This window comes from Eubalaena glacialis, chromosome 3 (assembly GCF_028564815.1).
Source record: "Eubalaena glacialis isolate mEubGla1 chromosome 3, mEubGla1.1.hap2.+ XY, whole genome shotgun sequence".
Classification (NCBI taxonomy): domain Eukaryota; kingdom Metazoa; phylum Chordata; class Mammalia; order Artiodactyla; family Balaenidae; genus Eubalaena; species Eubalaena glacialis.
This window is the reverse complement of record NC_083718.1, coordinates 21,424,871-21,439,724: the sequence shown is the minus strand read 5'-3', so window position 1 is coordinate 21,439,724 and position 14,854 is coordinate 21,424,871. Positions and strand designations below refer to the sequence as shown.

General features: G+C 39.5%; 1 protein-coding gene across 3 annotated transcripts in view; it reads right to left on the bottom strand.

Moving 5' to 3' along the window:
- Positions 1-1,456: 1,456 nt before the first annotated feature.
- MIA3 (MIA SH3 domain ER export factor 3) overlaps positions 1,457-14,854 on the bottom strand; it is a 78,864-nt gene continuing 65,466 nt past the window's right edge. For all 3 annotated transcript variants that reach the window (XM_061187313.1, XM_061187312.1, XM_061187314.1), the window contains 12 exons: positions 14,690-14,780; positions 14,405-14,543; positions 8,549-8,650; positions 7,430-7,490; positions 7,292-7,327; positions 7,145-7,212; positions 6,921-7,021; positions 6,614-6,751; positions 5,821-5,889; positions 5,616-5,695; positions 3,708-3,858; positions 1,457-2,693 (listed from right to left, as the gene is read on the bottom strand). In XM_061187313.1, the coding sequence (XP_061043296.1) occupies positions 2,383-2,693; positions 3,708-3,858; positions 5,616-5,695; positions 5,821-5,889; positions 6,614-6,751; positions 6,921-7,021; positions 7,145-7,212; positions 7,292-7,327; positions 7,430-7,490; positions 8,549-8,650; positions 14,405-14,543; positions 14,690-14,780 (1,347 nt within the window). In that variant the 3' untranslated portion in view covers positions 1,457-2,382. The remainder of the gene's footprint in view (positions 2,694-3,707; positions 3,859-5,615; positions 5,696-5,820; positions 5,890-6,613; positions 6,752-6,920; positions 7,022-7,144; positions 7,213-7,291; positions 7,328-7,429; positions 7,491-8,548; positions 8,651-14,404; positions 14,544-14,689; positions 14,781-14,854) is intronic.

Here is a 14,854-nt window from a genome sequence, read left to right as displayed (position 1 = left end):
GCGTGATTAGCTTAGCTTTGTAATTCAGACCTGAATGAAATAACAAAACGAGCGACTGTCTTGAAGCAGTAGACACAGAATACTCCACATCCCGCAAATTATTTACTTTTCGATGAAAAGCTCAGCCACTGAACAGTAACCACAACTACAGCAGACTTACTTACAGGCTGAAACGCTGCTGCTCCGTAACTAACTCAGATGAGTTTAGCAACCAAGCCCAGAAAGACAGTCAGTTAGCTGGAGATGACTTCTGAAACAGATGTAATTTTCAAGCTAGTCGGGGCTGATGGGACTGAGGGTGATGCCCCCCACACCCTCTCCAAATTGGCGGCTTGCCTGGGCTGGGCTGCCGAAGGGGTGCAAACAGAGGGCTCTGAGAGGCGGCAGGGACGGCAAGTCTGGGGCCGCTCGGCTAAGCCACAGGTGGAAGTTCTCTACAACTGACTGACTTCTCAATATGAAACACAGAATAAACACCAAAAAGGCTTTAGAGGTTAAAAAAAAGACTCCAGGATTTGATGTTGAAATAGATTTAATTTACCTTTGCTACTATATTATCTTCCTAACTGGTGTAATCTATATTTAAATACTATTTAAATTTTGAAATTATCTTAACTTCACCATTATTTCACATCCTGAAGAGACTGATGATATACTCAAAAGCTGTATTTGTGACTTAATCTTTTTATTTTACATGGTTAAAAATAACCTATGCTGTTAACTATGGAGTTTTCCTCTTAAATTTCTTCTATTCTTGATAATAAACAGGACACAGAGATGGAATTCTCTTTTCCTGAAAAACTCCTTATGTATTCGTTATGAATTTTGGAAGAGTTGTCTTCTTTCAACGGTCCATATCTTTCTAAAGTGGCATCTTTTAGTTTAGTATAAAGAAAAAATTTTGTTTCACAGTGAAGCATTTGCTTTATTTTATAAGGTATTCTTCTTAGAGGATTAAATATCCTAAAGGTGACAAGTCGCGGTGCAGATTTCAGTAGTATCATTACATCACAGAACTTCAGAGAATGCAAGAGTATGATCTAGCCGTGAACAACAATATCAACCTTTTATAATTCTGATTTAACTGAAATCTTAAACTTCTTGAAATGTGCTACAAAGTTACTATAAAGTGTCTGGTGAGTTAGTTAGTTCTTAGAAACATTGTTTAAAAGACCTAGTGCAGTAATGGGTATAGCAAGTATGATGCAATCCTAGATTCTCAGATTTACTGATTTTTAAATATAAGTGCCAGTATTCAAATATGAATTTTGGAGTAGGATCAGTCAACAAAAAGAACTGAGTTCAGCCCATGGTTGCTGACCTAGGGCATGTTACAAGCCTCACAATCCTAAATCATTCTTTCTCATAGTATTACCTACTCTTTGCCCTTTTTTGCCATATTCCTTGAAAGTCAGTGGCAAGGTATAGGAGAAATAACAGACTCTCTACATTTTTTAAAAGAAATTTTCTTACTTTTATGGTCATGACACATCATTTTCATTTTTCTGTTATGCACCCTTAACGCAAGAACGGTAAAAGCAACAGAACATCAGATCAAACAACTCTTGCTACATGTAAACTCATACTCAGAAAACCATTCTCAACCAGGCAGAGCCACAAGAAAGCACGTGAATGCTGTCCAAATTGGCCCACTGACTTCTTTGAAGTAGAAGGAAGACATATCAGTTGTGGTGCTTCCCAGTGACTTTGAGGTTGAACTCATGAGCGGTGAGCCAGGGAAGTGTGCTGCCAGGTCACCATCTTCAGTTCTGGGAGCTTGAGTTTACATGTTTCCAAAATGGTACAAGTCCCGTGAGAAAACAATGAGTCAACAGACACTTGGGAAATATTAATAACCAAATTTTTATGAACTATTACTACAAAGAACTTCAGCAAGAGGGGAGATAAAAGTTTAGTGATCTTTTAGTAAACATTTTTAGCGTAACAGTCTTTGCGACCAGATATTTTTTAAAAATCAAGCTTATAAATACTGTTGCTCTGTATTCAACTGGTGTACACTAAAAATAGGATAATAAATGGAAATACATGTTCTTATAGCATTTCCACAGGAAATGTTCATATTTTTCACGACATTCTAAATCATTTAGCAGTTACATATGCTATATTAACTAAAACACAGGTATTCTTTATTGCACATTTCAAAGTTGTAAGGAGGCTCTAGCTTACAAGGTGATTTTTGTTTTGGGAGGGGGAAATGATATTTTTTATCTGTTTGGCTCAAAAATGCACACTGCCAAGGCAGCTTAGTTCTAAAAACAAACCTTTTAAAATCAACTTTTGGATTCTGAAGCCAGTGAAAATCCTCTACCGTCATGAACAGCGCACAGTCCACTTTCTCTCAGACTAGAAGTCCGAGGTCAGTTACGGGCTCTGTGTGAAAGCCTGCGAACAGCCCTGGCTAGTGCTCTGAGAGGCAGGCGGGGGCTCACCTCTGGAGCCGGAAGCCGGTGAGTCTCTTGCAGCAGAGGAAGGTGGATAATCCTGGGGGCCATGGGTTGGGGGTGGTAATCGGGTACCAGGGATAAAGTACTCTCTTGGGCCAAGAGAGCCTAAAGGTCTAAAAGGTGCGTGTCCTGGTAAGAATTCTCGAGGGTCAAGAGGCAGGTCCCGTTTTCCTGGTGGAACGCCTGGTGCATATTCTCTTAAGCCAAGTGGTGGACGCAAACCAGGACCTGGAAAAATTAAAATTCAGTCATGTAACTACATATGAACATATCTAAATTTAGATGATTCCATGTATGTTAATCGTTAATTCTTCATACCCCTGGAAGTCAGGTGGTGGCATCCCCACTTTATAGATGGGGCACACTGAGGCTCAGCAAGTTTAAGTTACATGCCTGTAGCCAGCCAGCCATGAAGCAACATAGGCTGGATTTAAACGTGGCTCTACCTAGCTTGTGGTTTTTTTCAACAACACAATTTTGCTGTCTTTATCTCACAAGAGCTTGATTTGTACTTAGAAGTACTATATATCATACTAAGACGATAGATTATGAAATAAGGGCTTCACTGTTAGTAAATTTTGATAAGGGAAATTCCACTGTTACTGTATCAATTAAAAACTCATGCAGTAGGCAGCATGGACCTACATATGCCATCAAAATCAAGGTGTCTGCCCTGCTGGGAAAGGCCTTCCAGCTCCACCTAATTAAATTCAGCAACATTCTACCTAGTAGCTATTACATTCTACCTTCTCTTTAACATTTCCTTCCTGTTTATTCCCAAGGTGGGGAGTGATGGATTAATCTTTCCTTCTTTTATACTCTGTGACCCGTTGCTTATACTTCCATTATGGTGATTACAAGTTTTATGTTGTATATAATGTATGTATGTGTCCTATAGGACGCCTTAAGCTCTTGGAGTTAGGAGAGTTAATTCCATCCATTACAGAGCCTAGTATGTAGCCAGAGATGTTCAAGAAACATAGGCAGAAATAATATTTCTGACTTTCTATGAACAGCCCATTTCCCCTTGTCTACAAGAGATACCTACTGCCCACCTCAGTACAGGGAGATTATGCAGCACCCATGTGTCCTGAGAAACTGGCAGAAAAGTTCAAATGTACTCAGCCAGCTTTACCCTTTCATTGCACAGCCCTGCGTAGCAACTGTTAAAATTTTATCAAGGATTAGAGTAAAAAGATGAATACACTTCACAAGTCCATTACTACCATTCAATCATCTTACCAAAGGGCGGAGGAAGTGGCCGAGGCCCAAAAGGCCCGCAGAGTTGAGGAGGTGGTCCGTATCGAATGGGTGGTAGTAGAGGGCCTCCCACGGGGGAGCTCATGAGGGGTGCCCCTGGAAAAGGAGGGGGCCCTTTTGCAGCCATATTAACCTGCAAAGGAGAAGTAATGAAAGTTCTGAAATACTTGGATATGACAGATAAAAGCACCAACACCAGTAAAAGCTAAAACCCAATGAAGCAGATGTCAGGCACTTGTCCAAAGAGCGAACTACGGCAACAAAACTCTACCCCTCCTATCTGTCCCACTGACAGCTCGGGAGGGTTCAAAGAATGTCAGAAGAGTGAACACTTTCACCATAATCATATTATTGCTCGTATAGGCAAACAGAAGAGGATGCAAGAGGACTGTCAAAGGATATTAACAGAGGTGATTCCCAACTAAGAACTAACAATCATACCATACACACCGTAAACTGCTTCTAGGCAGCCCCTCCCTCCCGTCACCACAATAGCTCATTTTTCCATATTAAGAGTGGAAAGAACAAAAGGGAATGAAAAATCCATTTTCTACACACGTAAGAAGAGCTAATATTCAGAGTACCTTCAATTTCCTTTCATGTGTTATAAGATCTCACCTTGCTTTAAACATGAGGGAACAGAGGCACAGAGAGTATTAGATAGCTTGCCGAAGGTCACACAGCACGTAAGAGGCTGGGCTGGAATCCACTATCAGCCTGACTCCAAGCCAGTGCTCTTCCTCCTCTGCCCCCGCTATCAGAGGAGGCTCTACTCTCTTTGAAGTCAGTCTGCTACTTCAAAGGGGTCTTGGGTCTTAGCCAGGCTGCCCTGGGACACAAAGAGCTCTCAAGCGATGTGTATTCCTGGAGTCCTGCACTGGCACTCACAAGTATTTCCCAACAGAGCTAACGTTATATATACACGTTCAGCAGGCACAGCTCCAGCAGCTACCTCCATTCACCAGTAACACTGTCCTTCACATTATGAGGTGCTGACCCATCCTTCCCTACGGAAGCTGGGTTGGAAATTCTCAATAATGAAAATATGTATCTTGATGTCAACACAGTAAAGCACTGTGAGGTATGATCAGAGGACTTACCAGCTGTCGCAGCTACACAAGTTACAAGAGAATACACTTATGTGAACATAATTCAAGGCTACTGCTGGGAACTGGCACAACAGGTAATTAAAGATTTCCACTATTCAGTACTTCACTTATAGCAAACATCCTCTGTTACTAATCTGTAATTTCAGATTATTCAAAATAGGGCTTGCCTGGTATACCACTGGAGATATTCTTAAATAGCACACTTCCAAACAAGTACGTAATAATGATGAATTTACACAATATACGATGAACTGACTTGCCTTAGAGCACTCAACACCGAAGCACACAATACAGAATTGAAGTGATGACTTTTCACATTTTAAGGTTAATTACAACAGATGCTCTAAAGAGGTTAATCACCTAACCAAAACAGAAAAAAGGAGTAAAAACCAACCAACCAACCAACCAACCAACCAGACTTCAGCAACCCAGCAACACTTCCAAGTCAATAGTAAGGTCAGTATTGCCATGCAATTGAAAGCAAAGCAGATGAGTGTCATGCTCCTCTGATCCTTTCCAGAAATACACCAAGTAAAAAGCCCAGTTCAACCTACAAGTACTTAGTGCCACTGGATGCTCAGCCAGAGACGTAATGCTGAAAACACTGAAGGGCCTTCAGGCTCTTGGGGAACAGTTTGCTTTTTCAAAAAGTAAATGAGATGGTACAGACGTAACAGAACACACAAAAGGGAGATGGACAAGGCAAAGAGAGGGCGTTGTAGAAAAAGTTAGATGTTTCCTGAAATACCTAATTACAATTCAAAATGACCGCAGAATTTACCTTGCCCTCATCCACCACCTTAGAGGGGGAAGAGCTTCTTGAGCTACTGTTCATCATGGGAGCTGCACCAGATTCTGGATCTGTGGGAGGCCAGAGAACTGATTTAGACTTATTCTGACTTGTGTACTCTCTGAAGAAGCATACAAAGTCCTCTACCCACCTCCTCCACAATTTGAGACTCTTTGAACACACTTAGGTCCCTTACCAGAGGCAGAGGGTTTCCCAGATGCCTCAGATGACCATCGAGGACGAGGTAGAGGCCCATCCACTGACCCTTGAGAGAGAAATAACAGCCCTTGCATGAATTTTTCAGAATAAACCAATTGTGGACAGGTCAGGTTTCAGTTCTACCCAGAAAGCAAAATTTAAAATGGGTCTCCCAATACGTATGAGGAGAAATCACTAACAATTTATGCACAAACTTAAAGAATTAAAGTAAGAACTATCTTGGATTGAAAGACCTGCACGTTAATAGCACCGGTCAGGTACTTCAAGCTACAGGCAATTGTATACGCTGTTTTTTCAGTCTATATGTAATCTGACATCTTACCAAGTATTATAGACATATTTATGATTAGAAACAGACTTATACCATTTCACATTAATGAGAAATAGATGTACACTGCATAAATTATATAGTTTTAAGGCTACTTTTATATTATTCAAGAGAGGAACTCAACAGAAGTTTAAAGATAAAGGCCTATACTTCACAGCAAAAATCTGAAAAGAAACAAACAACAATAAGAATAAATGATATTTACATATTTGTTTTACATATATACTTATACATGACAAATAGTATTGTTATAATAATAAATAAATGCTTTTTGTTCTAAAGCAAATCTAAAGTAGACTATTTATCCACCAAGACAAAATTAAGAAATTTCCTTCTTTATATTGGACAGACCCAAATTCTCAACCGCTGCTTGCATTAGAATTTTCAAAGAAGGAAAAAACTCTTGGAACAGTTTACTGCAAGGTAACACGTCAATGCTCACCAAATTCACTCCGAGGCACCTCTCTTCGGTTAAGCGTAGCAGACAGAGGTCTTGCGGGTGGGTCTGCTGTCAGCGGCGGGGAGCATTCTCCACCACTCACAGGAGATGGGCCAAAAGAGCCATTCTGGCTCAGGGGACCTGAAGACAACGGGCAATTATTACCACTTTAAGTGAACCTTTTTTTCCTAAGTTCTTGGGATTATTTCTAGGGCATCATAAATATTACACACATATTCAGAAATAAAAAGTAATTTAAACACATTTTTCACCAAAAAGTAGATTGCAGCCCTTTAAAAGTGCTCCCTACCTCTCCGTGGAAGGTTTTGTGTGTTGGGTCTTCCTGGCATTGGTTTTATAATCACAGGTTCTTCTTGCAGCATTGCCATCTTTTGGGTTAGTTCCAGTAATCTTGAATATAGAGAAAGAATGGATTTAAATATGAAATAGAAAATTAATTCCTTATTGGATACCACACAGCACAGCCTTTAGAGACTCTAAAACACACTGAAAATATGTTTTAAAATCACATACTTGTGTCTCAAGTTGGCAGCTTCTCTTTTCTCTTCAGCTATAGCTCTTTCTGCAGCACGAGCTTTGAGCTATTGGAGAAAAAAAATATCCAAAATAAGCTGTGGTAGACAACACACAAAATAAAGAAAAGAAAAAAAAAAATCTTACCCAGTTATCGTGAGCTTTCTTCTCATGAGTAGCGATCTGAAAAAGATAACACATCAAAAAATATGTTCAGAGATTCATTATAATAATATGTATTAGAAAGCAAAGAAGTCTGCTGCTGTAGGGCAGTATAATTATTACCTGGTTTTTAAATGAGCGCTCTGTCTTCTGTAATTCTTCCTCCATTTCTTCAATTCTCCGCCTAAGAATTAAACTTGCTTTGATCATTTAGAGCACAACTGAACAATATTTTAAACAATCTCGCCATATTCCCTTTACTCTAACAGCTACAGCTGTACCCTTTCAGACTTCATCCGTATGTATAAAAACACATTCTACGTGGCTGTAATAAGAGTACACTGTGATCAAAACTAATACTGCATAATTTCCTTCCTTATTATTTAATAGTTGGAGATTCTGAACTGATACCTTATAATTTCCTTAACTGTTCAATATATTCTCAAACAATCCTGCTATAAATATTTTTCTCCAAAAAGCTTTTTCTTCCTTTAATTATATCCACAGAAAATTTCCCAGAGCTATGATTACTGGGTCTATTAAATGGCATGATCATTTTTAAAAATTAATTAATTAATTAATTTTATTTTTGGCTGCATTGGGTCTTTGCTGCGTGCAGGCTTTCTCTAGTTGCAGCGAGTGGGGGCTACTCTTTGTTGCGGTGCAAGGGCTTCTCATTGCAGTGGCTTCTCTTGTTGCAGAGCACAGGCTCTAGGCGTGTGGGCTTCAGTAGTTGTGGCATGTGGGCTCAGTAGTTGCTGCACACGGGTTCTAGAGCGCAGGCTCAGTAGTTGTGGCACACGGGCTTAGCTGCTCTGTGGCACGTGGGATCTTCCCAGACCAGGGCTCGAACCTATGTCCCCTGCATTAGCAGGTGGATTCTTAACCACTGCGCCACCAGGGAAGCCCCGGCATGATCATTTTAATGGTTTTTAAATACATCATACAGCAAACTGCCTTCCAAAAAGAATTTCTCCGATATATAAAACCACTCAGAACTGTTGGCATGAACCAATTTCCCTTACAGTCTTGGCAGTATTGGGTGTAAGGAAATTTTTGTTAATTTAACATTTTTTCCTTTGTTAGCTTAAAATTTATTTTTTCTCATGTTAATTAAATGTTTTGACCACTTATTTCTGCTTCTGTGCCATTTTGTTCTACACAGTGTAAAACAGTTTTTTTTTAAAAAAGCCAACAGTAGTTTCATCAGCCACTGACACCCTCCTCAGAAGCTGAACTCACTTGTAGGTTTTCACTTCCTCTGCCGCCAAAACCGCCTGTTCATCTGCAGCTGACAGCCGCTGCTCTCTTTCTTGCCGCTCATACTCTTCTTGACTCAATTTCCTAAGATAAAATCAGTTGTCAAATGAAAGTGTTTCTCTTGCTTTCCCAGCCGTCTGTCTGAACGCCTCCTTGTTACTTCCCATCCTCTCTAAAACACACATACAAACAAGTCATAGGAAGGAATTCAAACCTGCCACTTAGGGATAAAAATCAAACTCTGGCCTGTTGGCAAATCACCTGCATTTTTAAACTTCTCCTCATAATTCTCTACTCACTAGTAAATGAAACAAACAAATGGAAAAAACACTCTGTGCCCCATGGGCAAGTTTCCTGTGTTTGAGACAATGAAAGCTCATTTTACTTCAATGTGGAAAGCCAGGGCTGATCAACCTAACACAATTAAACTTATTAGGATAGAGCAGGGGATAATTATTGCTCTTATTTCTACCATGGAAAGACCTGTAATTACTTCTCTTACTTCAATCTTGGAAGGACTATTTCTCAATCCAAGGCTGGTACCATGATAATTAGCCCCCAAAAAGCCTTTTAGAACGTCTTCTAATTGTGCAATTAACCACAGATTAATTCCACACTTCAGATGTGGGACTCCTACTGCCTATTTCAATAGAATTATGGTTAAAGGAAAGAAAAAAATCTTAGAATTGGCCACGTCTACTGTATAGAAAAAGAATCTAAGCTGTCCCATAATCAGAGTATCATCTACTGGAAACTGGTTTTAACCTACTAACCTTGGAGCTCAAGATATCAATCTACTATAACAGAGATTGCAATGGTAGCAACATGGTTTTAAAATGCTATTTTCTTGTTACCCTTGTACTTCTTTGACCATAGTTCTGATTCAAAAGAAACTTGAAACAACTTCTATGAAACAGAAGCATAATCAGAAGAGCTATAGTAAAAACAGTAATCAAAGAGAAAAAGCGTTGTATATTCTATTGTAATTGTCCATTCAATACTCAGCATATGTCTTATGAATAGCTATAATATACTTTACCTAGTAAGATGCTAAAGATAAAAATATGGGCAAAGTACTATCCCTACACTGAGTTCGCAGTTTAACGTGTAAACGACGTACCTAACAACAGAACAATCCCTAACTCAGGAAGAGATGTGAGAAAACTGGGTCTTGAAAAAAGATCAGAGAGAATTCTGCTTCCAGGAATGAATGAGTTAGTCTGAGAACACTGAAAACAAATAGAACATTCGACAAAAATATAAAGAACATGCTTGAAGGCATCAGAGAGATAATATATTAGCTAGTAAGCTAATATATGAGGCCAAGATCTAGTAAAAAGAAAAAGGAATCTCAGAATTACAAATAAGCCTGGCATCTGAAGCCACTTTTCCCCTAGGTTCACCCATGCACTTAAGACAATGTAGAGATATAAGGAGGTTACTGAATAGAGTTTTCAAAAGATTCCTTGCTGCATAGAAAATGAAGTGGAGCTCAGGGCTACCAGTGCGAGGCACCCTAGTAAAAGCCCTGGGCTTTAGGTTGAGGCTAGAAAGAGCTGTGCACTTGGAGTACCAAATGAGCAATGCAGTGTCCTTTGAAGGAACTAAGACCTTTTTTTTTTGGCTGCGTTGGGTCTTTGTTGCTGCATGCAGGCTTTCTCTAGTTGTGGCGAGCGGGGGCCGCTCTTTGTTGAGGTGCACAGGCTTCTCATTGCAGTGGCTTCTCTTGTTGCGGAGCACAGGCTCTAGGCATGCGGGCTCAGTAGTTGTGGTGCACGGGCTTAGTTGCTCTGCGGCATGTGGGATCTTCCCGGACCAGGGCTCGAACCCGTGTCCCCTGCATTGACAGGCGGATTCTTAACCACTGTGCCACCAGGGAAGTCCGGAACTGAGCCATTTTTGAATGACCTCTATTGCTGACTGGATTAAAATAATGACCACCTGCTAGAAATAAACTCAAATCTTTTCTCTAGGAAAACAACACCATTCTAAGGCCTCCAATTCCCTCTACAATGTTTGCCACTCAATCAAAACTGTCTAGGCACCCCACAAGACACTGTGATTAAAATCTAAAAGACAAGAGGAATGACCCATCGAGGATCCACATAATGGAATTATCACACAGACTTTAAAATAACTGTGCCTTATATATTCATGGAAGCAAAAGTGTCAAGATTACAAATTTCAGCAAAGGATTAGAAACTACAAAACTGAAACAAAGTAACTGGAATTAAGAACTCAATGAATGATTTTAGTAGCAGATTTGATAACTGAAGTGAGATGTTAGCACACTGGAAGACAGGTCAGAAAAAAAATCCAGAATGAAGCAAATATAGATAAGAATGTAGCAGACACAGGGGAAATTATTTTAAAAAAGGTTTAGATGGAATCTCAGAAGAAGAGAGAATGAGGCAGAATCAACATATGGAGGGAGACCCAAAAGTTCAGGAGGTGCTGATGACCTCAAACAGCATAAATGCAAAACAGTTAGGGAAGGGGAGGGGAAGGAGAAGAGAAACACAAACCAAAAACATCCACACCTAGGCACTTCCCAATAAAACTGCTGAAACACCAAAAGAGAACTTTTAAAGGCAGCAACGGCAGGGGTGAGACATCTGAACAGGGAAAATAAGAGTGATACTGGATTCCTTAAAGAAACTTCAAAACCAGAAACTAACTGGTTATCTTTAAAGTGCTGGAATTAAATAACTGCAAAAATCTCAGAGCCAGCAGAATATCCTTAAAAAGTGAAGTCAAACTAAAGACATTTTCACACAAAGTTGATGAAATCTGTCACTAAAGGACATTCTTCAAGTAGAATGAAAGTGATCCCAAATGGAAGACCAAAGGCGTAGGAGAGGATAAAGAACTACAGGAACTACAGGCAGACCTCAGAGATACTGCAGGTTCAGTTCCAGACCACCACAATAAAGCAGGGAAAGAAAGCGAGTTTCGGAATTTTCTGGTTTCCCAGTGCATGTAAAAGTTATGTTTACACTATACTGTAGTCTATTATAAAGTGTGCAATAGCATTATGTCTGAAAAACAACATACAAGCCTTAACTATCAAATACTTTACTGCTGAAATATGCTAACCATCATCTGAGCCTTCATAATCTTTAAAGTAACATTAAAGATCACTGATCACAGATCACCATAACAAATATAATAATGAAAAAGTCTGAAATACTGCGAGAATTACCAAAATGTGACAGAGACACAAAATGAGCAAATGCTGTTGGAAAAATGGTGCCGAAAGACTTGCTTGACACGGGGTTGCCACGAACCTTCAATGTGTAAGAAATGCAGTATCTGCAAAGTGCAATAAAGCAAAGCGCAATAAAACCAGGTATGCTTGTATAAATACGTGTGTAAATCAAGTGAATACCGGCCGGGAAGCACTGTAATAGACAATAAAAATATCTTGTGGAGTTTAAGTATACAAAGAATTAAAATGCAGGAGCATCTTAACTCAGGAGGGAGTTAAAGCCCAGAAAGAGGTAAATCTATTGACTGAGTAAGTCCAGGATAAATGCTGTGGTCTTTAGGGTAAGTATATGAAGACAAGTAAAGCAACCAATAACTACCAAGCTTACACACGGGAAAAACAGAATTATTAAAAATATTCAAATAATCCAAAAGACAGAAAAAAGAGAAAAAGGAACATAGAACAGGCCATCAAATAGAAAGCAAATACCAATATGTAGATTTAAACCTAAATATACATTTAGGAATTACATTATAAGGAACAAATAAGTCCTCACCTATTTATTTATTTATGCCACAACTCACTCTAGAAAAGATTTTAAGGAACATAAACATTTGAGTAGGCAGGAGACTGCCAGGTGGAAATAATGTAGAAGGACATTTTTACTACAGAAAAAGCAGCATGCGTGACTACCCAGACGCTCAGAGGGGCAGGAAGGAACTGTGGTCTGCAGGTCAGGCTGCAGGTCAGGCTGCATCAGGAGCTGCAGGAAATGCGCCTGGAGAGGCAGCTCAGGACAGCTGAGGGGCCCCGTGTGCCTGCCAAACAGTCGGAAATTGACCCTGAAGGGAATGGGGGGGCCTCCTCGACAGATTTTAAACCACATGATGATATACAAGGACTTGTATTTTAGAAAGTTCCTTCTAGCAGCTGTAGACCTGGAAGAAGAGGTATAAGAAAGAGAAACTGGAGACAGGTGATTAGTTAAGGGCTGGCAGAAAAGATGACTTGGGCCTGAGCACACACAGTGGCTTTGGGGAATGAAGTGCGTGCAATTTGTGCCCTGACATGGTGACTGAATGGATGCTGGAGGAGTTGAATAAAATAGTGCCAAACTAACTATATCATAAAGAAAGACAATTGCCATTTAGGTGATTCAGATGACTACTGGTGGCAGAGAAGTGCCTTTTTCCCCCCAATATTTATTTATTTATTTATTTGGCTGTGTGGGGTCTTAGTTGTGGCAGGCGGGCTCCTTAGTTGTGGCTCACGGGCTCCTCAGTTGTGGCATGCGAACTCTTAGTTGCAGCACGCATGTGGGATCTAGTTCCCTGACCAGGGATCGAACCCAGGCCCCCTGCACTGGGAGTGCGGAGTCTTATCCACTGAGCCACCAGGAAAGTCCCCAGAGAAGTGCTTTTTAAAAAATAATAATAAATAATGAAATGGGAAATATTTATCTGAAGCAAGTCAGGTATTTAGAGCTGGCCTGAATAAAACTTGGAAAATCTAAACTAATTTCTTGGTGAGCAAAGAATTAGAGAAAAAGTTAGTGGTATGGTTCCAATGTTTAATGGCATCTGGCAATAGCAACCTAAGCATATGAAAAAGATTAAATTTGCTTAGCAAAATAAGCCTGCTCATAGACTGCTATAAATGCCAAAGAGTGAAGTATAGGAGCAAACACAAATAGCAACTGCCACCAATAAACTATTTTAGAGGATTCAGGTACTTTTGGTGGAGAGAACTTGAACTATGAAAGTATATCTTTCAAAAGATATCTAACTCCAAATTTGAGATGTATATTTCAAAAGATTAATACCTAAACGTACACATGAAACAGGTTTGTTTTTTTTTTTATGGTTTCCATATGGTTGTCATTTAGAACACATGCAGTTAAAAAGTTAGGGGCATGTGCTATAGAGTCAGAAAAACCTAGTACAAGGCCCTGCTTCACTACGATGTGATATTGGGTAAGTTACTTAGTCTCTCTGAGCCTCAGCCTCCTATACTTAATATACAAATAATAATTGTACCTATCTCATAAGTTGCTCCGAGGATGAAACAAGCATTTCTATATTCAAAACTCCCAACAACCTTGCCACAATTACATATTATATATGTATAGTCTGAATATTGACTATATTAAGTCCAAAACTTACAATACTGTCAGTAACTAAATACTCCTTTTGAAGTATTTATTCTATTTAAAATCATGTCATACAAATCACTCAGGATTTTTAAAGGCTATATTAAAAACCAGTAGAACAAATGCAAGACAAATCAGAATGACGTAACTAACAACAGCAAAAGAAAAGTGGAGTAAGTGGTGGAGCCTCAGAAAGTGTATGAATCGTCAAAAGAAGCACTTCCAGAACAGCAGCTGTTAGCACCAATAACTACTATGCTTCAAGTAAATTACAGGCAATAATTGCTGACAATTAGTTAAAATGGAAAAAAAAAAAGTTGCAAGTTATGGGAAACAAGGTAGAAAGGAAGAAAGACAAATCTACACTAATTATAGACAGAAAAAACTATAAACAGTCTTTAAAATAGACAAGATTATCTATAGTAGTACAGACATTTAGTTAGATGACAATATTGTTAACAATGAACCACGAAAACCTTACTTTTGCAGAGCCATCTCCTTCTGCTGATAGAGCTCATTCAGAATCTCCACTTTCTGCCTCAGTGTTTTGCATTCATCTTCCAGTACAGCTTTGGCAGACTGCAGGGAATTGCGATCCTCCTCTAATTTCTTTATTTGGTCTGTAAGGGATAAAACATTTGCGCTTTGTGTGCACAAGAACCGGAGAACTTGCTGAGGAGGCCAGCGTCAAGGGGGGTGAGAACATGCAAACAGGAAGCCACTCTTTATTTTTCCAGTGGCAATTTCTTTTCAAGAAGCAACCTACCTTCCAGGTTACATTTAGTGGACATGGAGGCTCTAAGTTTAAATTGTAAAAGTTTTAGATCCTCTTCAACTACTGATATTGCAGTCTGTGTCTAAAATTTGCAGAAGAGAGAAACAGTCTTAAAAGTGAGGCATAGTAAGAATTCCCAGGCACTTACAGTACTCT